Below are 26106 nucleotides of genomic sequence, written 5' to 3'. Positions count from 1 at the left end.
AATTCTTTTAAAATATGAATTTTCTAAGATGATGTCCATCACAAAACATACACCACTGATTAGACTAAAATCAATAATCATATCATTAAATAGTTTTTATCTCAATAAAAATCTTACTCATGAACAGACGTGACAGTTGTGAAAACGGCACTTACCTATAGGCTACATGATGAGGAAAACCATCTAAAACACTTTGAAAACAGCAGACTTTGACTTCTGAGATATCGGTATGATATCCATTAATGCTGCCTGACTGATTGAATTAAGATTGAAATCACAATATGGCCTTGTGTGAATATTAAACCTAAAGCTGCGTTTTAAACTGCAAAAACAGAAGTGCAAAAATGTTTTAGAAGTACAAAATAGCCTTTCATCATGTTATCATATTTAGTCTTTTTTTTATTTTATTTTTTTTATCTTTTTATCTCGTTTGTATCTTTCACTGTGGCTCTTTTTAAATGAGTTCAACAGATCCAATGTTCAATGGAAATTATTTATTGTGAAACAGTGAAACAGTGAAAAAGCATTTGTACCTTTTGTAAACTTTTTAAGCATTCCAAAATAAAACTAAATAAGCTAATTGGCAAAATATCGGTATCGTTATCGGCCTATAGTTTTGGGTTAAAATCTGTAACGGCCAAAAATGTTCGTATTGGTGCATCCCGAATATACAACTATAAATGTCATAAAAGTGGTGAACCACTTTTTTTAGGCAATGGACAAATAGAAAAATGTTTTCTAAAAGTGTGTGACATTATATAGCGCCGTCAAACCATTTCATATTATTTAATAAAAGGTTAGTTTATACAATGAGGCCTTTTAAATGGCATTTTCTTGGCTATTTGGAATCTTTTTGATCACTAAAATGTCAAGGGACATGTTTGTCACCTTATTTTGATAACGTCAGTTCCCCTCAAAGTGTCACAATACTTTTTTTTTGTATACATTTTCAACAATAGGGTATATCATTGTTGTTTAATCAGTTCAAACCCAGCTTTTTGCTTGAAAGTGTGCTTGCGCTTACTTTCTTTAAAATAAATGACACTACTTTTGATATTTTGCCATTTTATGCAAAACAAATATACATTTTAAGCCTGACTTAAGTGTCTAAATACGTTTTGTATCGTTGTATATCAGGACAACTCATTTCTAAAAAAAAATTATCTATATTGTAAAGCACTCAACAACTGGTTTAGCCATTTCTCCTATATTTTCTTCAACAGTATATTTGCATAGATGTAGAGCTACTCGATGTTTTCCATTGTAGTGCTGTAATTAAAGGTGTTTAGTGCAGAGCTTGTTTTTCTGGCTTCAGGTGGAGGCGCTGCTGCTGGGCTGTGTCTCGAAGGTAACCCCCGTCAGCCTAAGTCTCGCGAGAGTCTCATTCACTGTTACTAAGGTTCGGTTTAGGGTTATATTTAGTGGTAGAGTTAAGGTTAAGGTTAGTTTTAAGGATAGGGTTTCTGTAGGGCTCTAAATACACACTAAAAACACAGTGTGTGAACATTCAATGCGGCTCTCGCGAGGCTTTATGTAACTGGGGGTTCCCTTCTAGACACGACCCTGCTCCGGTGGCTGTGACGTCACTCACGGGCTCTGACACGCACATTCAAACGCTCCGAGACAAGCGGATAAATGTCTCTCACGCACCGGGAATAACAGCAGCGAACTCAACATACATGCTTTCGAACACTGGATTTCTTACATCGGCCGGTTAAGACGCGTTAAAGCGCGTGTTTAACTGTGTTAAACTGTATGTTCACGCGCTTGGACGTGTTCGGGAATGTCAGGATAAAGTCTCGCGCTCACTTCCTGTGGAGCTTCAGCCGTCGGGAGCGCGTTCCACCTTCAAGGTGTGTATTTACCTGTCGGAGGTTCTTGACCTCCGTCATAATACAAAGTTTAAACTCGAGTTTAAAAGAGACGCTACTGGGGGTATGTGCAACAGTGTGCGTCCGTTTTAGCACGTTTAATGTTTGTTTGTGTGTCGCGTGCTGTTAGTTCTGTTAATGTTTATTGTGTGTTTTGTACCAGTCTAGTGTGTTTTCATGTTAGAAAAGTGATTCATTTTGGTTGATTTAGTGTTGTCTTGTTGCATAGGTGGCACAGGAAAAGGAAACTTTGCCTGTGATGTCATGTTCCTCTTCCATGTGGATTACAAATCAGGATGTGAAGTGGGAAGTTATTATAATCAGTGTTGGGTGTAATGCATTACTAAGTAATGAATTACTGTAATTAAATTACTTTTTCCGTTGAAAAAGTAAAGTAAGGGATTACTCTTAAGTTTTCAGTAGTTTAATTACAGTTATTGGCATTTATTTTATCTAATAACCTTTTCTTGAACTTTGTTCAGACCAAATCAGTGCAATATGTTGCTTTGGATGTAGTTTTTGGTGGTTTAATATAAAATCATGTTGATTTAAATGTGTTTATTTGAGCTATTAGTAGGCTGTTTTTGGCTTATTGGATTTAATTAAATGTGTGAATATCTAATGAAGTTTGAGACCGTGTGATCTCAGTGTCAGTTTTTCCAAACCTGGACTTGACCTTTGGCCTATTTGTTTGAATAAAACCCATGCTAAAAAAAAAAGCATGCCTCAATAATTTCATAAAATTTCCTATATAGCATAAGCCCACATTTAAGAACCAAAACCGGCACTCCAAAGATACCAAATGAGCTTTATTGAAACTGATATCGAGCAGAAACGGTTGTCAAAAACTAGCAGCAAAATAGCGCCCTCAACTGACAACTGTTATGAACAACATGGCATAAAAATGCCATTAAGCCTTAATAATTCTCTGCAACTACAGTACTATGTGCAAAATGATTGACAGGCAGATAGTGTCACACATTTTTGTTTGCTGTTTACAGAGTCTAGAGCTGTCACAGGGACCGGTGAGATATCTCAGGACAATTATTTCAGTAATATCTTTCAGGGAGTAGGAAAACATTTTCATACCTTTCCAGTACCTTTAAGTACATTTTACCCCCAGCTCTTATTACCGTAACACATTCGGACATTTTACTTTTACTATTCCCATAGTTTTAAATGATGATTCTCATTACCGTAACATTAAATAAAAAGATGCTGCTGTACACTTGTTTTTTTTTTAAATAAAGTACTAAATTTAAAATAAAAGTAAAATCTGCGAAAATTAAGCAGTACTACTATGATTTAGAAATAGTGAATAAAGAAACACAAAAAGGCACAGAAATAACCAACGCCATTCTTTATAATTTAAGCAAACACAATTTTTCCCTCCTGAAATATGGTTTTAAATAATGGAATAAATTTTTGAATGTTAAATGTGTGAATAAAGAAAAACATTTCTCAAAATCGCAATTGCAATATCAATAAGAGGTCAACCGATAGTGGATTTTGCAGATACCGATACCTAAGGTGGTGGAAAAGGCCGATAACCAAATAATCGGCCGATAGTTTCTAAAATTGATTTATAGAATGTTAAAAAACTTTCTTAGCCTTCTTATGAATAGAGGTCAACCGACAGTGGATTTTGCAGATACCAATAACTAGTGGTCGACCGATATATTGCAGAGGCCGATAAATCGGCCAATATTCTGACATTTTTAATCATCTGCATTGGCCAGTTTGTTTCTTGAGGGTGCCGAGAATCACTTACTTGCATGTGAAGCGACTGAGACATGTAAACGACCAGTTACGGTTTGTTTTGTTGTTACGTGCCATCGTGTTACTACAATAATAGATCGGTTTGCAACACGGTGTCATTTAAACGGTCCGCATATCAGACAGACACGTTTAAGCTCATAATGTTAAAGTGTCCGCCTGTTTCATTCTCCCTCTCTCTCTCCTCAATAGTTCCCTGTAACTTTTAACTGTCTTGTCTAATGATAAAAAGGCAAATATCAATAAAACTAATATCATATACTGTCTGCAAATATGCACATATCTCGTTTAAACAGATGTAATAAACCAACCTCACAAAACTTGAGCAGATCCAGTATACTGTTGAGCGCTCATTTATTAACCTCTGAAGCACAAATTCTATCAGCCTCTCCTCAATAGTTCCCTGTAACATTTAACTTTCTTTTCTAATGATAAAAGCCAAATATCAATAAAACTTCTATTATATACCTGCAATTATTTAGATATCTCATTTAAAAAGATGCAATTAACAAACCTCATGAAAATCCAGCGTTTTCTTCCCGTCGAGCGCTCATCTAATATCTTCCTCTGAAGCGTGTATTCAGTCAGCCAGAATCTAAAACTTCAGGATCAGGATCAAAAGATCCTCTGATTCACAAATCAGGATGGTCAGTCCGTGACAATACAAGCAGGCGATCCAGGATCCACACGAGCACGTGAGTGCAACTTCAGAGTAAAAGCACTTCACGTGTGCTATAAGTAAATGTCTTATTCACTATGCACTGTATGTGCAATTGGTTTGATTCGGTATTTTTTGAGTGAATGCGATTGCTAACGTGGACATGCCATCCATGGTTGCTGGACTACTGTGTGTACTGTTATTTCCTTCTTCCTAATAAATTAATTTCTTCATGTGCAAATAAATTACTAAAATTGTATGACTAAACAGAAATCGGAAGAAACTGCTATCTGCCATTTAAAATACAATATTATTTTTTTAGATTTGTTTTTACAAAGTTAAAGTTTAGTGTGAAATTGAGTAAATATAGTGTTAAATAAGAGTTTATTCATTTTTTAGCAATTTTATGTTTATGTTATTACTATAATAAATTGTGTGATATATCGGCATTGTATCGGCCTATTCATGGGTGCCTGCAGGATTTAATCTGAGGGTACGCACAGAAATCTGCCTAGAGGTCTGCACTGGCCTTAAAATGAAATCCAAACCTGAGACCGTGTGGCCCGACCCTACCCGGCCCGAACAATACTGTCCGACCTGAATCCAAAATCGCTTACTATCTAATTTCTTCTCCTAGTAAGTACTGTTGCAATAAGCTGTATTTTATGTAAGCATATAGGCAACATTCGTAACAGTACTGAAACAGAAAACATATACTGTTTTAACAAGGCACAGCAGCCCCTCAGTACACTAGAGCAGAAGGGGAAAAAACATTGCCTTACCGTTTATTTGCTGAAACTTCACTTGGTGCAGAACAATCTGGAATAATATGAAACAATGCAACAGTCCCCTCTATGCATCCTGAACTTGTTTCTTTGTGACAGCTGCGCTAAAAAAAATCTAGACGCAGCGCAAAGAATGAAACAGAGCGCAGGTGTCTCAACATGCTTTTTTTAAGTTCTTTTTAATTTGACATGGTGTTTAAACAGTGCCGTTCCTGCCCGAGACGCTGAAGAAAAAGCGAGATGTGGTGCAAATGTCAAAGACATTCGTCCAGTATGTTTAAACAATGGGAAAACAGAACAGACGTGCGCAATAACATGTTCGGTGTGAACGGCCCCTAACTCGTCCGTTCACACGTGTCTGTGAGTGAGAGCGCGTGCGTGAAACAAGATCGGTAGGCCTGTTTATTTTTTCTTTAATTACAAACCCGAACATGCCCCGAAACCTGTCGGGTTCTTGGCTCCCGTTGGGTCTGGGTCGGGTTGCAGACCTCTAAATCTGCCTAATAAACCTTATATCTAGGGGGTCCGGGGGCATGCTCCCCCGTGAGATTTTTTTTGTTGTTGCAAAAAACACCACCAAAGCGTTCAGTTCTGGTGACTGAGATAAGCATTTATTTATTTTCTCGAGTATGAGTAGCATTCATGTAACTATTAGCTAAAGCATTTCTTCCAGTAACCGTTCAGACAGACGTGTTTTCGCACTAAAAAAGCAAAACGCACCACAACGCACGTGTCTCAAGACGCGTTTTTATCAGTTGAAGAAGTTCTTTTTAACTTGACATGGCGTCTAAAAATGCAGCGCTCCCATGAGACATGCTAAAAACACAGTCAAACATGATGCAGTTGTCAAAAGACATCTATCTAGTGAATGTTTACATGGAGAACAAATGAAAAAGAGTGTGAGCGAACAGCCCCTTGTTCACATGACACAGCACTAGCTGAAGTTTCTCAAAGTTACCTCTCAAAAAGACAGCCTTTTGTTTCATTTGACTAGGTAAGTTTACACTGTATCCAGCGCTGTATTCGTAAATATCCCACAGTATGTTTTACTGTGTGAGAAACCGCTCCAAAAGATTCAGTCAGAGAGTGCTCCGAACGAATTGTACTGAATCACGAATCGATTCAGACTGTTTTGCAAGCCCGTTTGGCCAATTCACTGAAAAGAACCGACTCAAAAGAATTATTCATTTGCAAAGTGGGCATTGCTGGTTCTTTTAAACAGCCATCAGAAATACGGGACACGTTTCATGATTGGTGAAATATTCTGAGAGTAAATGTTTCTCAGGGCAGTTGGAGCGCTCATGGTATGCACAGTGTGTACGGCCGTACAGCTGCAGGCGCCACTGGGCCTATTGGCCACCCTGCTCTCTGGATATCGGCATCGGCCATTAAAAAACCCATATCGTCGATCACTACCAATAACTAAGGTGGTGGAAAAGGCCGATAACTGATTAATCGTTATAGAATGTTACAACATTTTCATAGTCGGCACAGTTATAAAGGCCAGAGTACAAAATGAATAAAATCCCAGATGTAGTTTATTTTTCAACCAATAATAATCAGAAAATAAGAAGATTGGGTGTACGACATGGGACTTTTAACACTAAACAAGCCAGAAACACACCGGGGACTCTTATTTTGTAATAACGGAGATTTGGCTCCATTACAATGCTCTAATTTTAATATTTACCAAATTAAGCTAATATATGAAGTTGGAAACACGATGAATGTGCTGATGAGGGACGTTTCCATATATTTTCCACATACACTATATTGCCAAAAGTATTCGCTCACCCATCCAAATAATTGAATTCAGGTGTTCCAATCACTTCCATGGCCACAGGTGTGTAAAATGAAGCACCTAGGCATGCAGACTGCTTCTACAAACATTTGTGAAAGAATGGGCCGCTCTCAGGAGCTCAGTGAATTCCAGCGTGGTACTGTGATAGGATGCCACCTGTGCAACAAGTCCAGTCGTAAAATTTCCTCACTACTAAATATTCCACAGTCAACTGTCAGTGGTATTATAACAAAACGGAAGCGATTAGGAATGACAGCAACTCAGCCACGAAGTGGTAGGCCACGTAAAATGACAGAGCGGGGTCAGCGGATGCTGAGGCGCATAGTGCGCAGAGGTCGCCAACTTTCTGCAGAGTCAATCGCTACAGACCTCCAAAGTTCATGTGGCCTTCAGATTAGCTCAAGAACAGTGTGTAGAGAGCTTCATGGAATGGGTTTCCATGGCTGAGCAGCTGCATCCAAGCCATACATCACCAAGTGCAATGCAAAGCGTTGGATGCAGTGGTGTAAAGCACGCCGCCACTGGACTCTAGAGCAGTGGAGACGCATTCTCTGGAGTGACGAATCACGCTTCTCCATCTGGCAATCTGATGGACGAGTCTGGGTTTGGCGGTTGCCAGGAGAACGGTACTTGTCTGACTGCATTGTGCCAACTGTGAAGTTTGGTGGAGGGGGGATTATGGTGTGGGGTTGTTTTTCAGGAGCTGGGCTTGGCCCCTTAGTTCCAGTGAAAGGAACTCTGAATGCTTCAGCATACCAAGAGATTTTGGACAATTCCATGCTCCCAACTTTGTGGGAACAGTTTGGGGATGGCCCCTTCCTGTTCCAACGTGACTGCGCACCAGTGCACAAAGCAAGGTCTATAAAGACATGGATGAGCAAGTTTGGTGTGGAAGAACTTGACTGGCCTGCACAGAGTCCTGACCTCAACCTGATAGAGCACCTTTGGGATGAATTAGAGCGAAGACTGCGAGCCAGGCCTTCTCGTCCAACATCAGTGTCTGACCTCACAAATGCGCTTCTGGAAGAATGGTCAAAAATTCCCATAAACACACTCCTAAACCTTGTGGAAAGCCTTCCCAGAAGAGTTGGAGCTGTTATAGCTGCAAAGGGTGGGCCGACGTCATATTAAACCCTATGGATTAAGAATGGGATGTCACTTAAGTTCATATGCGTCTAAAGGCAGATGAGCGAATACTTTTGGCAATATAGTGTATTTTCAGAGGAATAAAAAAAAAATATCGGCAACTATCGACTGATTTTTGCCGATAACCGGTAGTTCCAAAAAGCAACTATCGGCACCAATTAATTGGTAAAACCAATATATCGGTCTACCTCTAATATCAGTTTAAATAATATGGAATTTTATTTCACATTGTGCTAATGAGAATATTATAATGACCATCTTTATCGCGTTGCGGTAGGGCTGCACCTAACGATTATTATTTTTTTTATCGATTAATCTAACGATTCTTTTTCCAATTAGTCGATTAATCTAACGACTAATTTGCCGATTATTCTAAATAATTTTTATAATTATTACTTGATAAATATAACCATTAATTAACCCAAAATAAATATACAAAACTTGTCATTAATATTTCAATATTTATTAAATCATCTTCTCTTAAACACAAACAAATGTACAAGAAAGAAAGTGTGCACTGCAGGGCATTATTCTGCAAAAAAAACAGTGCTACTATGAATGCAAACTTTAATACAGTGAAAAAGACACTCTATTAGCATAACATAAATATATGTATATAAATAAAAATGTCCAACATTCTTTTGAATGTCCATGTACTAAAATAAAATATTTGATGCCATGAGTATACCTTCATTTACTATTACTATTATTTTGAATGGCCATGGAAAATGAAGCAATGTGATGACAATTTTACCTGGTCGCAAAAAGTAGTCCGTTCATTTACCTGATGAACTTTCACCTTTTGCTGACCCTTAATGCTTCACAGAGCTAATGTGTGCTTCTAAATCACTTGCACCTTTTATTAGCAACTGACACACAAGTGCCAGCTTTACATGTCATACATTCTGCTTCCCACAGATCTCAACCTGCACGAAAGCATGGGAATTTTTGTGCAAATCTTCTTTAAATTTGCACGTTCGTTTGGGCATTGTTTCCACTCAGCTGCCATTTGCTGCTGTTGTCAAGCAACTGTTTGCTGCCGAACACAACAGCTTTGCACGTTCTCGGAGAGATTGACAGGCAGGAATTTGTCCAGTAGTTGCGGCAAGCCTCTTATAATTGACCAATTGGTGTGCGAGAAGGCGGGACTTACAAAGAGGGGTTAAAGCGACGCAAATATGCACGCGCATACACTATTAGACCAGATCCACATCATAATGCAACTAAAGCCGAATCCCGGACATTTTCGCAAATTTAGAAATCCCGGCCGGACGCTATTTTTAAGGTCCGAAAAAGAGGATATGTCCGGGAAAAAGAGGATGTATGGTCACCCTACGTTAGCAGCGGTGCAGAAATTACGTTTAACATGGGGGCGATGAGGAAACATTTAGAAAATCGATTTAAAGTGACTACTACTAACAGAAACACATGTTGTAATACTAATATGTTGTGCTTGGGTGGGGACAAAAAGTAAACAGGACTTACGGTGCTGCCGTCTTGACAAAGCGCTCTGGGATGCTTTCGCTGCAAGTGTTCGTTTATGGCGGTTGTACTGCTGTGATAAGCCATTTCCAATTTGCATAGCTCACACAGCACTACATTGTTGGGTCTCTGGCTAAAATAATCCCACGCTTTAGATGACCGTAGGCGAGTTTTTTTTAGCTGCAGCTTGTTCATCGGGGGAATCCATACATAAACCGGGCGCTGCCATTTTAATTACTCCATTGCGGCGCGCCAACGCATGTTATGCAAATCGACGTATTTCTTTAATCGATGACGTCAATGAATCGTCCCAGCCGTACGTTGCGGTAATGAGAATTGGGGGGTAAAATGTGCGTAACTGTAGTGAAAATAAGGTCACAATGTAAAAAATCTTGCTGGCCCTAAAATAGGATTAATTTTCAGTATGCAAAATACACTCTCTTATTTATTTCTTTTTAATTTTGGAATAATATAGGACTATTTTCTTGATCACATGAGAATCAGCCACCAAAAGCAGGCTATTATTTACTTAATATCTAGATTTATGTGGTTAGAGTAGAGGACAAATAACATGGAGAAGAACCGTTTAATGTTGTATAATTATGGAGGATTTAAATCTCCTGCAGGACGTTGATGTAGTTTGGTGAGCTGTGAAGATGAGTGTGACGTCATGGTTCCTGGTGAGCAGCTCGGGCATGCGTCACCGGTTGCCACGGGAGATGATCTTTGTGGGTCGAGAGGACTGTGAACTGATGCTACAGGTGAGACCCTTAACGCACACGTCGTTTACATAGCTAAATTTATGCAGACATACCATTTATTGTTGTTTCATTAAGCAAATTATAATGACTACAGACAAGACAGTCTGTCTCTTAAACTCAAATACATACTGTCATGATCAGACATCAAACGGAAAACTTGTTTCCGTCTTTATTCTTCACCTTGTTTAACTTTGCCGGCTGAAGAATGCAGCGTTTACAAACTGTTTATACATTTCTGCTGGTCTGTGGTTAGTTTAGAACAGCCCATTCACCACAACAACTTGTTCAAGTCAAAAGGCCCATCCTGTGTATTCAAAGCTCTGACTGAATATGAACTGCAGCTCACCCTGGTATTTCTGTCACATTCCTCACCAGCCGTGTGCTCTGGTGCATGTTAAACAACATCAGATCATTGTTTATACTCTTTAACTGAAGTGTCTGTTACTTAAATATCAGTTTGATCACAGTTTAACCCTTGTGTTGTGTTCGTTTGTGCTAACACATTTTTTTGACCCACTAAGATTGTTTATAAATCTCTCATATTGCATATATTATCACAAGTAATTGCATTAGATCTATCAACTTCTTTTTTTAGTAATTATTTTGTACTCCTTTTTTGAACATATTTAAAAATATATATATTTTTATTGATAGAAGGATTCATTGAACTGAGCTCTTACTGGGCTAGTGGGGGACGCTCCCTGCAGAAAACAAATAAAATAAATAGTAACAGTTACATAATAAATGAATAACCACTTGCTTCATCTGAACAAAATAGGTGTCATTTTAAAGCGTAGAATCTGGACTTTACAATGCAGATGATCCAACCAGTTCTTAAATTATGCTTTTTTAATTGGCTGACAAATAAGAACTGTTTCGTTCTCATCATTTGCAAATTTGTTATCACAACAATTCTATTCAGAGGTGATAAACCATAAATAAGTTGAGATATCCATGTGTTATATTGTTGAAAACGTCTCAATTTGTAGAATGCAATGAGCAAATGTGTTTCACTCAGAGGCCAAACTGCAGTGAGTTTGTGTATTCAATTCACACAGACATATAAATATAATAAGCAGGAGTGTCCTTTTGTCTCGTTTTTCCTTATTACTTCCTGAAACATACATAAAACAGAGACAATGACATATCATAACTTACAGCAGACGATCCTGATTCAAACGAGCCCAAACACAACATAATGAGTAGATCTTGAAATATTCCTCAAAGAGTGTACATGGAAAGATGATGCACAAAAGGGTGCTTAACACACATTGTGTGTGCGTGCGTGAGAGTGAGTGAGTGAGTGCGCCTGTGTGCGATTGTGCGCGAGAGTATGCGTGTGAGTGTGCGAAAAAGTACAAAAGAAATTATTCCAATTGGATTAAGTAAAAAGAAAATTTGGGAAAAAAAGACATCTGGGTGAAAATGACCGGAACACAACATAAGGGTTAAAGGATTAGTTCACCCGATGCTGTGAGTGCGTGAGAGTGAGTGCGCGCGTGCGTGAGAGTGAGTGCGCGCGTGCGTGAGAGTGAGTGCGCGCGTGCGTGAGAGTGAGTGCGCGCGTGCGTGAGAGTGAGTGCGTGCGCGAGTGAGTGAGTGAGTGAGTGCGTGCGTAAGAGCGAGTGAGTGAGTGAGTGCGTGCGTGAGAGTGAGTGCGAGCGAGCGTGTGCGAGCGAGCGTGTGCGAGTGTGCGCGCGAGAATGTGCGCGAGAGTGAGTGTGCGAAAAAGTAAAAAAAAAAAATATTCCAATTGGATTAATTAAAAAGAAAATTTGGGAAAAAAAAAAGACATCTGGGTGAAAATGACCGGAACACAACATAAGGGTTAAAGGATTAGTTCACCCAAGGGATGCTCCAATCAGGATTTTTACAGCCGATACTGATCCCAATACCGATCATTTCAGCTTTTATCAAGATCTCTGTCATAACTGGCTATATGTAAGCTTTCTGCACACTGGCACTATTATTGAATTTTCCTCTTGCAAGTGATATAACTTTGCCCAGTTTTTGCTGGCAAAAAAAGTTTAAAAGGCAAATTACCGATCACCAATCGAGTCATTGGACATCAATATCGGCCAATGCCAATCGGTCGATAGGAGCATCCCTAGTTCACCCAAAAATGAAAATACTCTCATGATTGACTCACCTTTAATCCATCCCAGATGTGTATGACTTTCCTTCTTCAGCAGAACTGAAGTGAAGATTTTTATAAGCACATTTCAGCTCTGTATGTCCAAACAATCCAAGTAAACAGGTGCCATTAGTCTCCTGGCTGTTTAATGGTCCAAAAGTCAAGTTTAGGCAGCATAAAAGTAATCCACACGACTCCAGTCGATCAAAGAATGTCTTCTGAAGCAAACCGATTGGTGTAAGAAACAAATCGATAATTTAAAAGTTTTTAACTTTAAATCGTTGCTTCTGGCCAGCGCTATAATGCTGTTTGAAATGACCTAACTCTCGCGTGACGTTCATTCCTCTGTTTTATACAAAGTGAGCGCATCCAACTTCTTGTGTGAACCACCATTATTGCGCTAACATCACATGATGCGTCGACTGCTGGCAGGAAGCGCTTTTTTTTATTTTTTTTTTTTAGCCCCTATTCTCCCAATATGGAATGCACAATTCCCACTACTTAGGTCCTCGTGGTGGCGCGGTTACTCACCTCAATCCGGGTGACGGAGGACAAGTCTCAGTTGCCTCCGCTTCTGAGACCGTCAATCCGCGCATCTTATCACGTGACTCGTTGTGCATGACACCGCGGAGACTCACAGCATGTGGAGACTCATGCTACTCTCCACGATCCACACACAACTTACCACACGCCCCATTGAGAGCGAGAACCACTAATCACGACCACGAGGAGGTTACCCCATGTGACTCTACCCTCCCTAGCAACTGGGCCAATTTGGCTGCTTAGGAGACCTGGCTGGAGTCACTCAGCACACCCTGGATTCGAACTCGCTGAGCTACCCAGGCCCCTTAGGAAGCGCTTTTTTAAAGTTAAAGTTTTAATTGTCTTTCTTTTTTACACAAACCTATTGATTTGCTTCGGAAGACATTAATTGATCGACTGGAGTGGTGTGGATTACTTTTATGCTGCCTAAATATGACTTTTGGACCATCAAGCAAATCAAAGCAGCCTGATGGCACCTGTTTACTTGAATTGTTTGGACAAACAGAGCTGAAATGTGATTATAAATATCTTCACTTCAGTTCTGCTGAAGAAGGAAAGTCATACACATCTGGGATGGATTAAAGGTGAGTCAGTCATGAGAGTATTTTCATTTTTGGGTGAATTATTCCTTTAAAGTTGCACACACACACACACACACACACACACACACACACACACACACACACACACACACAAAGAACCTGTAAATAAAGCTGTAAAAATGTATGAATGTCATTGCATTGATTAGATAAAATATCAAAGCCGCAAGTTGGACTATTTGAAACAAAAGTAGCACAATCACACTTTATAAAAAATAAAGTATATATATTTATGGTTGTCACATGTTAGTAATGGCTTTTGGGGCCTCTGTAGTTTAATTCATATGATGCATATTAAACACACATTAAACAGAGTGATAGGAGAAACAAACATATATTCAACACTTGAACATTGAAACTCCGTTAAATTCACTACAGGAAGATAACCAGAAAGCAGTGTGCAAAAGGCCTAATGAAGCATTCTCAGTGAGTTTCTCAGTGCGTTTTAACAATGACATGAGATCAGAGGAGTTACTGATGGCCAATAATGAGGCTGTAAATGAGTGTACACAGAATCTCACTGCAGCGGCTTTCATGCATGAGCGATTCGAACTATGATAATGCTTGTAATTCTCGCAAAAGAGATTTTAAATCTCAAGAGTTTTCTATTTTGCCTGGTTAAAGGTTAAATAAAAATAAATCGGTGAGTAGACTGATAGGTTTTAAGGGCACTTTAGGGTGTTTCTTCAACTTCGGGCACTTTTAGCACTGTTGATTTCTTAAGTCTTGTTAAAATATTTTTCACACTCTTACTAGTTGATTTAATTTGTCTGCTAACAATGTGCAACAGTGTGTGTTCATGCATCACAGGAGATTTATGTAATTTTTGTGTCATTTCCAGCACATCTCATATTCTGTATTGTGTTTAATAGTATTCTGTGCTGGAAATGACGCTGATGGAAATGACGTTTTTAACGTTTTTCAACTACAATGGCTACTGTCATTGCTAATATTTTATTTATCCTAAATAAACACAAGTAAATAATATTTTCACACTTTTAATGTGACATAATTTTGCCAAATTACTGATTGATTGGAAATGACGCCCAATAAAAAGTGATATTCCCCTTGATTTTTTATTTTTATTTGTATTTTTTTATCCCTAATTTGGAATGCCCAATTCCCAATGCGCTCTAAGTCCTCGTGGTGGCGTAGTGATTCGCCTCAATCCGGGTGGTGGAGGACGAATCTCAGTTGCCTCCGCGTCTGAGACCGTCAATCCGCGCATCTTATCACGTGACTTGTTGAGTGCGTTGCCACGGAGACATAGCACGTGTGGAGTCTTCACGCTATTCTCCGCAGCATCCACGCACAACTCACCACGCACCCCACTGAGAGCAAGAACCACATTATAGTGACCACGAGGAGGTTACCCCATGTGACTCTACCCTCCCTAGCAACCGGGCCAATTTGGTTGCTTAGGAGACCTGGCTGGAGTCACTCGGCACGCCCTGGATTCTAACTAGCGAACTCCAGGTGTGATAGTCAGCGTATTTTACCACTGAGCTACCCAGGATTTTTCTTTGTTTTGTTTGTTATCTCAAGCATGCTCTTTACGGACACTTTTGTCCACTTGGTTAACAAGTACACTAACTTTTGAAAAATGCTTTATTGGTGTGCTGGAAATGATGTCACAACTGTCGTGATTTTGGAAAATCTTATATAAATTTTCACACAATAAATATTGAAATGTTTTTTGTTTATTTCACTCTTTGTTTAGATGATCATAGTTTTAAATATGTAATAATTTGTATTTTTATTATGTATTTTCATGCTAGAAATTCATACAAATGCTAAAATGGAGCCAGACCTGAATGCCAGTTTGATAAAACAATACCTTAACCTATTATCTATTGTGTTTGGGTCATTTTTGACCAGGGAGAGGTAGAAAATCATTTTTAAACACCTCATAGTTTTTAGAACAGGAACCAAACTTTGGGACTTTGTCAAGATTATCAAAATACACATAATTATTTTTTTTCTTCAGATTTTTAAATTAATTTGAGAGATATAACAATTTAAATAACTTCTTACATCTTTTCCGTTTGCGGGTCAATTTTGACCCGGGCATCAATTGTGGCTTTACACATGATATGAAGTAGATTTTTTTTGTGCATCCATGAATTTGATTTTTACTTATAAACACTTCACTTACATCTTATGGGAAACACTCTCACACACTTTTTTGTCTCTCACTGGGACTGCACACACACATATACATACAGTCACACACAGACACACACATTCATGTACAAAACAGACATAACAGATATAACAAACTTAACAAATAAACTAAATCAAAGGTACTATTGTCTGAAGGGGGTGTGACGTGAGCAAAAGTTCATGCACACGTTAGTCTAAATAGGGCTTGAAAGAGGAAATTGTTAATATTTTACTCTGCAGCCATCTGATGCAGAAGCAGCTTACAGTAAACTCACACATCAACATTCAACACTTCATGCAAGTAAATAGAATAGATTTAGTTTTAATACATAGTTAAAAAGTATTAATGTTGTGTACTTGAGTTGTACAGTTGTTTAGTTGAAAAATAATATGTTGGTTTCGTAACTTTTGACCACCAAGTTGCATTGAGCAGTTATGAGTAATAGGAAATTCATTCAAATTACTAGTAATTCTCAAATTAGTTGTTAATATAAATTTTATAGTATGTTATATTTAGATAAAATTTAACAGATGTTGATTAAAAAAGATGTCTTCATATGTATCACACTGGTTTTAGTGTAGTTAATGTATATTTTGAAATGTCAAATAATTTCTACATTTTATTATTTCTAAAAATGACTTTAAAGTGACATGCTAAAACTATCAATCTATTTTATATATATATATATATATATATAATATTTCTTCCTTTTTCTCCCCAATTTGGAATGCCCAATTCCCAATGCATTCTAAGTCCTCGTGGTATCCGGGTGGCGGAGGACGAATCTCAGTCGCTTCCGCGCCTGAGACCGTCAGTCCGCGCATCTCATCACGTGGCTTGTTGAGCGCATTACCGCGATGACATAGTGTGTGTGGGGGCTTCACGCCATCCACTGTGGCATCCACACACAACTCCCCACGTGCCCCACCGAGAGCAAGAACCACATTATAGCGACCACGAGGAGGTTACCCCATGTGACTCTACCCTCCCTAACAACCGGGACAATTTGGTTGCTTAGGAGACCTGGCTGGAGTCACTCAGCACGCCCTGGATTCGAACTCGCGACTCCAGGGGTGATAGTCAGTGTCAATACTCGCTGAGTTACCCAGGCCCCAAAACTATCAATCTTTTTACATGTATGAACAGTTAAGAACCTATTAATGACTTACAATATAGATTTAGATGAAAACCATGGGGTTATGAATGATTTATAAGCTTGAATTCCACCGGGTCAAAATTGACCTGTGAATGCTGAACGCAATAGGAGGGTTAAAAGCTATTTGGCTATTGGTTAAAATTAATCAGTGGCCTATGTGATGTCAGTCAAACAGAAAAGTCGTTTCAGTGGAGCAGCATGTTGTTATATCTTGATAAAAATGTACAAAGACTTTTTTTGCTTTGGAATAAAATGTACTGATGGATCGTACACAATAGGACCAGGAAATATAGTCAGTGTTGATGTTGATTTTCAGGGTTGGGGTTTGGGTTCCTACACTGATCATTTTGTAGCTGCACTATTTGCTAAAATTTCTCTATGTAAATGTCTAGGTCATTGTGTTTAAAGCTAATGATTGTTTTCTGTCCCTTTGTAACATGAACATTGGATTTGCTTGCACGTTTATTTAATGATAAGGCTTCACAGTGTTGCTAACACTCAGTACTCTCTGTTCTTTGTACTTTCACAGTCTCGCAGTGTGGACAAACAACATGCCGTGATCAACTATGACGTGTCCACAGATGAGCACATGGTCAAAGATTTGGGCAGCCTCAATGGGGTGAGTTGTATATGCCATTTCTGCGAAACATTCACTATTGTTCGCTGTTTAATTTTTGTTTGTGTTTTTCTCATCCATCCGCAGACATTTGTGAATGACCTTCGTATTCCCGATCAGACGTACATCACCCTGAAACTGTCCGATGTCATTCGCTTTGGATATGATATCCTTCCTCAAACTGAAGTGATGCTGTGGAGTGTAAATCCTGTGTGGTTTGAGTCAGGGCTTTAGATTACACTGCGAACCCTGCGTGAAAACCAATAACCTTGCAGAAACTCCGTCTGATAATGACCAGAAAAGCAGCTTTGTTGTTTATGAGACAGATTTGCCCGGAAGTGCGCTGTTGTTCAGGACAGTTTTGTATCAGCACAATAGAAATGATAGTACAAGCAATTTGAATGAAACTGGATGATCTTGAAATTTTGTCCTTCCTCTGTTCATTATTGTGCAGTTTGTGCTGTCACTGAGTTTATTCTTCTTAACTATTCACACATTCACATATATACATCCTTGAGAGAAGTCAACACAAAGTGCCTGAAGAAGCACTGAAGGTACATTTGAGTAATTAATTCAGTTTAATTTTATATATAATTCTGAATTGCTGGAGTTAATCACTGATAAATTTGTTCATGTGTGCTGGGAGTATTTTATTTGTGTATATTTGTCTGTTGTGATATTACTCAAGTAATTGATTTTTTTGGATGTCAGCATGAGAAATACACCAGTCAGCTTCAGTTCAAGAGTCAAGAGACGCTGGAAGCCAAGAAACATGGACACACAGATGAGAGACGGCGAAACACAGACATATCACGTGTTAAACCGGACAAAACGGAGCGCAGAAACATCACAGGTATCATACTGACCCTGTTAAACACTTTGAAGTCAAAAATCACCCTGTTTACTTTCTTAATACATGTTCCTGGTTTTTTCTTGAGCACATTATTCCAAAGAAAACAATGTTTGTCTCTTACTTTGTGTTTTTTTTCAGTGAGTGCAATAAGTTAGCATGTTTTTGCACTTAGCTATGTGTTGCTAGGGATAGTTAGCATGTTGTAGCACTTAGCTAGGTATCGCTAATATGTTTTAGCTCATAGCTAGACATTGATAGCATGTTTAAGCACTTAGTTAGGTATTGCTAGCATGTGTTAGGCATTGCTAGCATGTTGCTAGCATATTTTATCACTTTGTTAGGTGTCGTTAGACTGTTTTAGCAGTTAGCTAGTTGTCGCTAGCATGTTTTATCACTTTGCTAGGTGTTGTTAGCCTGTTTTAGCACTTAGCTAGGCATTGCTAGCATATTTTTCACTTTGCTAGGTGATGTTAGCCTGTTTTAGCACTTAGCTAGGCATCGTTAATATGTTTTAGCTCATAGCTAGGCGTTGAAAGCATGTTTAAACACTTAGGTGTTGCTAGCATGTGTTAGCCTGTTTTAGCACTTAGCTAGGCATTGCTAACATATTTTTCACTTTGCTAGGTATTGTTAGCCTGTTTTAGCACTTAGCTAGGCATCGTTAATATGTTTTAGCTTATAGCTAGGCGTTGAAAGCATGTTTAAGTACTTAGTTAGGTGTTGCTAGCATGTGTTAGCATGTTGCTAGCTGGTTTTAGTATGTTGCTGGCTTTCCCAAGCCAACATAATTCTATTTTAATTATCAGAATATATCCAAATACTTAAAATATGTCTCTTTTTGGTCATCTTCAGGAGCTGTTCTGTTCATTTTTGGAGTTCTCTCATAAATCGATAACACTGGAAAATACACAAACGCACTGATCATGGCATTTCTATATTTGCTTAAGACTCCCTTATTTGGATAGTAATATGTGATTAGAATTTGAAGTAATCGCAGTTAGATCAAATAATCACAGTTACAGTTGAAGTCAGAAGTTTACATGTACTTAAAAAACTCATTTTTTATCCACTCCACAGATTTAAAATAAGCAAACTATAGATTGGCAAGTCATTTAGGACATCTACTTTGTGCATGACACAAGTAATTTTTCCAACAGTTGTTTACAGACAGATTGTTTTTCATTTAATTGACTATATCACAATTCCAGTGGGTCAGAAGTTTACATACACTAAGTTAACTGTGCCTTTAAGCAGCTTGGAAAATTCCAGAAAATGATGCCAAGCCTTTAGACAATTCACTTCTGATAGGAGGTGTACTGAATTGTGTACCTGTGGATGTATTTTAAGGCTTGCCTTCAAACTCAGCTTGACATCATGGGAAAATCAACAGAAATCAGCCAAGACCTCAGAAAAAAAATTGTGGACCTCCACAAGCCTGGTTCATCCTTGGGAGCAATTTCCAAATGCCTGACGGTACCACGTTCATCTGTACAAACAATAGTATGCAAGTATAAACACCATGGGACCACGCAGCCATCATACCGCTCAGGAAGGAGATGCATTCTGTCTCCTAGAAATGAACGTAGTTTGGTGCGAAAAGTGCAAATCAATCCCAGAACAACAGCAATGGACCTTGTGAAGATGCTGGAGGAAACAGGTAGACAAGTATCTATATCCACAGTAAAACGAGTCCTATATCGACATAACCTGAAAGGCTGCTCAGCAAGGAAGAAGCCACTGCTCCAAAACCACCATAAAAAAGTCAGACTACAGTTTGAGTGCACATGGGGACATAGATCTTACTTTTTGGAGAAATGTCATCTGGTCTGATGAAACAAAATGGCCATAATGACCATCGTTATTTTTGGAGGAAAAAGGGTGAGGCTTGCAAGCCGAAGAACACCATCCCAACCGTGAAGCATGGGGGTGTCAGCATCATGTTGTGGGGGTGCTTTGCTGCAGGAGGGACTGGTTGCTCTTCACAAAATAGATGGCATCATGTGGAAGGAAAATTTTGTGGATATATTGAAGCAACATCTCAAGACATCAGCCAGGAAGTTAAAGCTCGGTCGCAAATGGGTCTTCCAAATGGACAATGACCCCAAGCATACCTCCAAAGTTGTGGCAAAATGGCTTAAGGACAACAAAGTCAAGGTATTGGAGTGGCCATCACAAAGAACTGACCTCAGTCCGATAGAAAATTTGTGGGCAGAACTGAAAAAGCATGTGCGAGCAAGGAGGCCCACAAACCTGACTCAGTTACACCAGTTCTGTCTGGAGGAATAGGCCAAAATTCCAGCAACTTATTGTGAGAAGCACAATGTGATGAAAAGAAATAAAAGCTGAAATAAATAATTCTCTCTACTATCCTGGACCATAGCCTGTACATCAGCTTGGACTAAGAAGATGCAGGTCAGGCAGTTATCGGCCATCTGAGGGGTTTTCACAATCCCTGCCCAGGAGGCGTAGGATAGGGGCGAGGGGCATAGGGAAATTGTATCCTCGAAGGTTGGGGGTAAGGGAATGGGGTCGGGGCTGCCACCGGCAGGCGGCTCAAGCGATACCAATCAGTAGTCGCCCATGGCTGATCTTGGAGGAACCACGCGGCCTTCTCTAGTTGGGACTGATCCCGAATCCCTCCTCTTTGACCCCGTTTACACTTGATATTACCATGCGTCTCAGATGATCTGATCACATGTGGTCAGGTAAGACATCACTGTTTACACTGGTCATTTAAACGCATCTCCTGCGACCACTTGTGTTCAGATTTGGAGGGGAGGGTCTCTGTTTCATGACGACATACATCGATCATTATGTCAGTGTGTTACTGCATGACATTAAAGTTGTGGTAAAATGGCTTAAGGACAACAAAGTCAAGGTATTGGAGTGGCCATCACAAAGCCCTGACCTCAGTCTGATGAACTGAAAAAGTGTGTGCGAGCAAGGAGGTCTACAATCCTGACTCAGTTACACCAGTTCTGTCTGGAGGAATGGGACAAAATTCCAGCAACTTATTGTGAGAAGCTTGTGGAAGGCTCCCCAAAACATTTGACCCAAGTTAAACAATTTAAAGGCAATGCTACCAAATACTAACAAAGTGTATGTAAACTTCTGACCCACTGGGAATGTGATGAAAGAAATAAAAGCTGAAATAAATCATTCTCTCTACTATTATTCTGACATTTCACATTCTTAAAATAAAGTAGTGATCCTAACTGACCTAAGACAGGGAATGTTTTCTATGATTAAATGTCAGAAATTGTGAAAAAATTTATTTGGCAAATGTATTTAAAATGTAAATGTACTTTAACAGTATGCTTTTGCTACTTTGCAAGCACTGATATTTCCTTCTGGGTAATGCAAATCTAGTTTGAAAGTCGCTGTCTGTAAGCTAGTATGTAAGCGACTAATATCCATTGGTGTTAAAACGTTCTCTCTGTGTAGAAGAATTCAGTGGTTGATTTGGTATGAGCATTGGTGTTTAATCTGTTGAGATTGGCATTACCCTGCTGCAGGTGACTGCAGTGTCTAAACATGTGTCATGATGGGATTACTGTTAAATCCAGTTTACTGTCACACTCGCAGTACCGCACGACACTCCCTGAGCTCGTCCAAATGTTCTGTTTGCTCTTGTGTTCTTGCACATGTCTTAATTTATGTGCATAATAATGCTGTAGTGAAATAAATTATTTTGCATGTTGTCTAGTTAGTGTTATTTGTCATGGTTCATATTTAGGGTTTGAATGAATGATAGGAACAAAGCTCTAATGATAAGTATTAGAGGTAGACCAATATATCGGTTTTACCGATAATCGGTGCCAGTAGTTGCTATGTGTTAGAACTATCGGTTATCTGCAAAAGACTATGCCGATAGTTGCAGACAGATTGTTTTGTCATTTCAAAATAAGAGTCCCCGGTGTGTTTCGGGCTTGTTTACAGTTAAAAGTACCTCGTTATGCACCAAATGTTTTTGTTTTTTTTCTGGTTATTATTGGGATTTTGTTTGAATAATAAACTGCACTGGGGATTTTATTCATTTTGGACTTTTTGTCTGTGCCCGCCATAGTAAGGAAAGGATACGATTTTAAAAACCATCGGCCGATTAATCGGTTATCGGCCTTTCCCACAATTTTAGTTTTCAAAGTCCACTATCGGTTGACCTCTAGTAAGTATTAAACATGTGGTGTGTATGTTGGTTTCCAGCGTTTTAATGATCCCTCAAATCATGTGTGTTGTCTATGAGAGGTGTGCTGTTACGTTACTAAGAGATCACAGTTACCATTGACCTGGAAAATAAACCCCATAGACTTGCATTGAACGAAGGACTCCAGTCAGATCTAGAGAACAGGGCCCATATTCACAAAGATGTCATGTTTTATGAGTGTGCAAAAATGAAAATCCTCTCATGATTCACGTACCCTGATGCCATTGCAGATGTGTATGACTGACTTTCTTCAGCAGAACATAAATTAAGATTTTTAGAAGAAGATAGAGCTCTGTCAGGTCCTTATAATAGAAGGAAACGGGTGCCAGCACTTTGACGTTCCAAAAGTCACATTTAGGCAGCATAAAAGTAATCCACACGACTTCAGTCGATCAATAAATGTGTTCTGAAGCAAATCGATACGTTTGTGTAAAAAATAAATGGATAATTGAAACGTTATTAACTTTAAAAAAGCACTTTCTGCCAGCAGCTGACGCAAAGCGTGACGTAAGCACGTCGAAAATCTTCATTTGTGTTCTGCTGAAGAAAGTCAGTCACACACATCTGGGATGGCATCAGGGTAAGTGAATAATGAGATCATTTTCATTTTTGGGTGAACTATTCCTTTAAATTGCCCAAACCGACTGGTAGACAGGGAAGCACAATTTATTCCTCATAGACAGATAGCCATATGTGTATATATACAGTATATATATTTATATACGCATATTTTTTGGGGGGGGAACGAACACTTGTTCATCCTGTGTTGGTGCAGTAAAACAAGCGTGCACCATCTCTGCTGTATCAACTACATTCGGCAGCTCCGCGATGGCCTTGAATGCCACCTTTTTTTTTTTCTCTGCAGAGCGCGCATCCACAGGAAAACATCTATCAAACTATATATGCCCTCTCCAGACCATATGGCATATATAGTTTGATAGATGATTCTGCTAACGGATGACAGCAATTCTCAATTCATCCGTGCTACACAGTTTCCTTTTGATGTTGCCAGGGAACGCAGGGTTGTCGAAACCTTTATCTCCAGTGTAATTGGGTTGTTTCGATTCGTGGGAAAGGTCACTGCACCTCTAACTAAGTTTACAATACTGATAACACCCTCACGATTCAAGCGATGACCTTTTAAAAAGGTAATGTCAATAATATTCTAATACGTAGTTTTTCATGTGGATTGACTTCGGAGCATCTGTGATTAACTCATAGGGATTTAGAAGTCCTCCATTGTTGGTTTAAGAGCTACTTTTAGCTGTAAAATGCTTCATGAGATGTAAATTTTACGAGTCCTACAATTAAGCCCCTAATTTATAAGAATTGCTCCTAAATTTCCGCATTAGGAGCTACTTTTAGCCTTAAGATTTATTGTGATATATGGCCCAGAATGTCAAAGAGACTTGAGGGTGCAGGACTCATTTGGTATGTTTTGCACAGGCAAACACCACTCATATTTTCTTCAGAAAATGTAGAAATCTTGCTGTTCTGTTATATGATTTTTCTAGAATCATTTTTTTTTTTAATGGTCGGCCACAAAAATGAGACTAGTACATCAACAAAAAGTGAAATAGTCAGTGAACTGGGACACACAGAGACATTTTTGTTTGGTGCTGTCAAATGGGAATAATAATGTTTTATTTATATACCGCCTTTCCAAGAGCTTAAGGTCGCTTTACAGGGAATGGTGCTACTCATGGAAAAATGAGGCGTTTTAAAGCTGTGTGAACTGGAAGTCCTGAGTTGTCCAGTGAAAACCGTGTTCTGGCTGCGTCCGTTGTGTTGGTAAATGGAGTGAATTTCCTACAAATGGAGTTGGACAAAATTGTCCAGATGGGCAACATGGTGTGTAAGTGGATAAATGCTCAAAAAAAAAACCTATTCATGGAAAACTTGGAAGTATCAGGGAATTATAAAACTGCGATTTCCAGGCCTGGAAATTTAGTGGAAGTCAGTGCAATGTTATAAAGTCCTGTGTTTACATTAATAATTATTTAAGCGTTATGAATGTAACAAATGTTTTTGGATGGAGCTGAAAGCTGACAATACAGACTCCTCAGTGATGTCATGAGAATATTTCCCATCTGTAACTTCCTGTGGCTTGTGACCTGGTCCTGCCCAGCTGAGTCATGAGAATGAATCATGCTTAATCACTGTCACACTGTGAGATGTTGGTTTCTAGCTCAGTTTCTTTATTTTTCACCTAGTGAAACGTGTATCAGTGATGTAAAAACTCACAGTCTTGCATGCATGTGTCTTTGTACTAGGGTCCAGAAATTGTAGTTTTTGTTTTGTAGAAAGGCAGTAAGTTTGTGTTTTGTTGGCTAGTCAGTTGTCGTATTTTAATGCCGTGCTGTATGACACACACACAAGGGTTCAACATATTATCAACACACATTACCTCTTTTGAAATTAGGCCAACATATTTGACATTTCACCATAATGAAAAATAACGTGCATCCAAAATAAAGCTAGACAAACATGTATTATGCACTGAGATGGTATTAAAACATTCAAAGTGGATCTTGTGGTACATTTCCTGTCTTGTCCTATTTGTTGATACTACATACTGTCACTATAACAACAGTGTCCAAGCTGCTTTAACCAGCATGACTGGTTATCTGTGACAGACAGCAGGCTGCTAGATGAATGCACTTTTACAGCTGACGGTTTAGATTGCTTTGAATACAGATGTTTCGTTAGGTGGAGTCGACGCTGCGTTCTCCTGTGCTATTAGAATCTGAGGGATGAGTTAAAATTATTTTCTGTGGTAATGGACGTTATGATACAAAGTCGTTCCCAGAACGTTTCTTTAAACTTTGACTGTCTCCTCTTTCCATTATCACAGATCTGTCCATCTCCAGACCCACTCCTCTGTATGGTCAGCCATCCTGGTGGGGTGAGGCTGATGAAGATAATCATCATCATCAGAATGAGAATCATACAGGTGTGTGACTGTGACTCGTGCCCTCATGTATCATTAAACACAAACCCAAGAAAAAGTTTACAGGACTTGATGAAATCAATATTTGTTTTGATGCCAAATAATTCAGTGAAATCACTGTGCATGGTTTAGATCCCCAAAGTGAACTGAGAACAGGAAAATCCTCGTGTTTGGTGATCTCCAGCCTCTGGAATCCAGAGCTAAACTCCATGCTTGCATGAGCTTTAAAACATGTTGGGAGTCGTAGGTCCAGCCTCGTGATGGATTAGCAACAGCTTTAGCCAAGAACCCAATGAGAAGGTCATTGTGTTTTCACTCAGTATTTATGTGTACTTTCCAAAGGTTTTTACAGAGATTAAAGTCTAACCATAGCAACTTCTCATTTGTTCCATTTTCAGTTGTTTCAGTTTTTGTTTTTTACCTTTTAGCAGTACAGGCCACCTCTGCTGGATTAGCGAACATTATGTTTAACATTAGAAGCTGAATATCAGCGTCTTTGTTATTTTTGCTCTTTCTTCAGACAATGATTTTTCATTTGCAATGTAAAGTCTTTTTTTTTTCTTGTGGCATTTCATGCATGTAACACTGTGTCCTAACCAGGAACAGC

The 26106-nt window shown here is 38.9% G+C and overlaps 1 protein-coding gene across 3 annotated transcripts in view; it reads left to right on the top strand.

Moving 5' to 3' along the window:
• Positions 1 to 1602: 1602 nt before the first annotated feature.
• cep170ba (centrosomal protein 170Ba) overlaps positions 1603 to 26106 on the top strand; it is a 40551-nt gene continuing 16047 nt past the window's right edge. For all 3 annotated transcript variants that reach the window (XM_051722798.1, XM_051722797.1, XM_051722796.1), the window contains exons 1-7: positions 1603 to 1853; positions 10146 to 10280; positions 17406 to 17495; positions 17580 to 17660; positions 17990 to 18046; positions 18204 to 18345; positions 25404 to 25502. In XM_051722798.1, coding sequence (XP_051578758.1) covers positions 10176 to 10280; positions 17406 to 17495; positions 17580 to 17660; positions 17990 to 18046; positions 18204 to 18345; positions 25404 to 25502 — 574 coding nt within the window. In that variant the 5' untranslated portion in view covers positions 1603 to 1853; positions 10146 to 10175. The remainder of the gene's footprint in view (positions 1854 to 10145; positions 10281 to 17405; positions 17496 to 17579; positions 17661 to 17989; positions 18047 to 18203; positions 18346 to 25403; positions 25503 to 26106) is intronic.

The sequence above is a fragment of the Myxocyprinus asiaticus genome, chromosome 17 (genome assembly GCF_019703515.2).
Source record: "Myxocyprinus asiaticus isolate MX2 ecotype Aquarium Trade chromosome 17, UBuf_Myxa_2, whole genome shotgun sequence".
Lineage (NCBI taxonomy): Eukaryota > Metazoa > Chordata > Actinopteri > Cypriniformes > Catostomidae > Myxocyprinus > Myxocyprinus asiaticus.
Note: the sequence above shows the minus strand (reverse complement) of the source record. Positions and strands in the feature narration are given on the sequence as shown.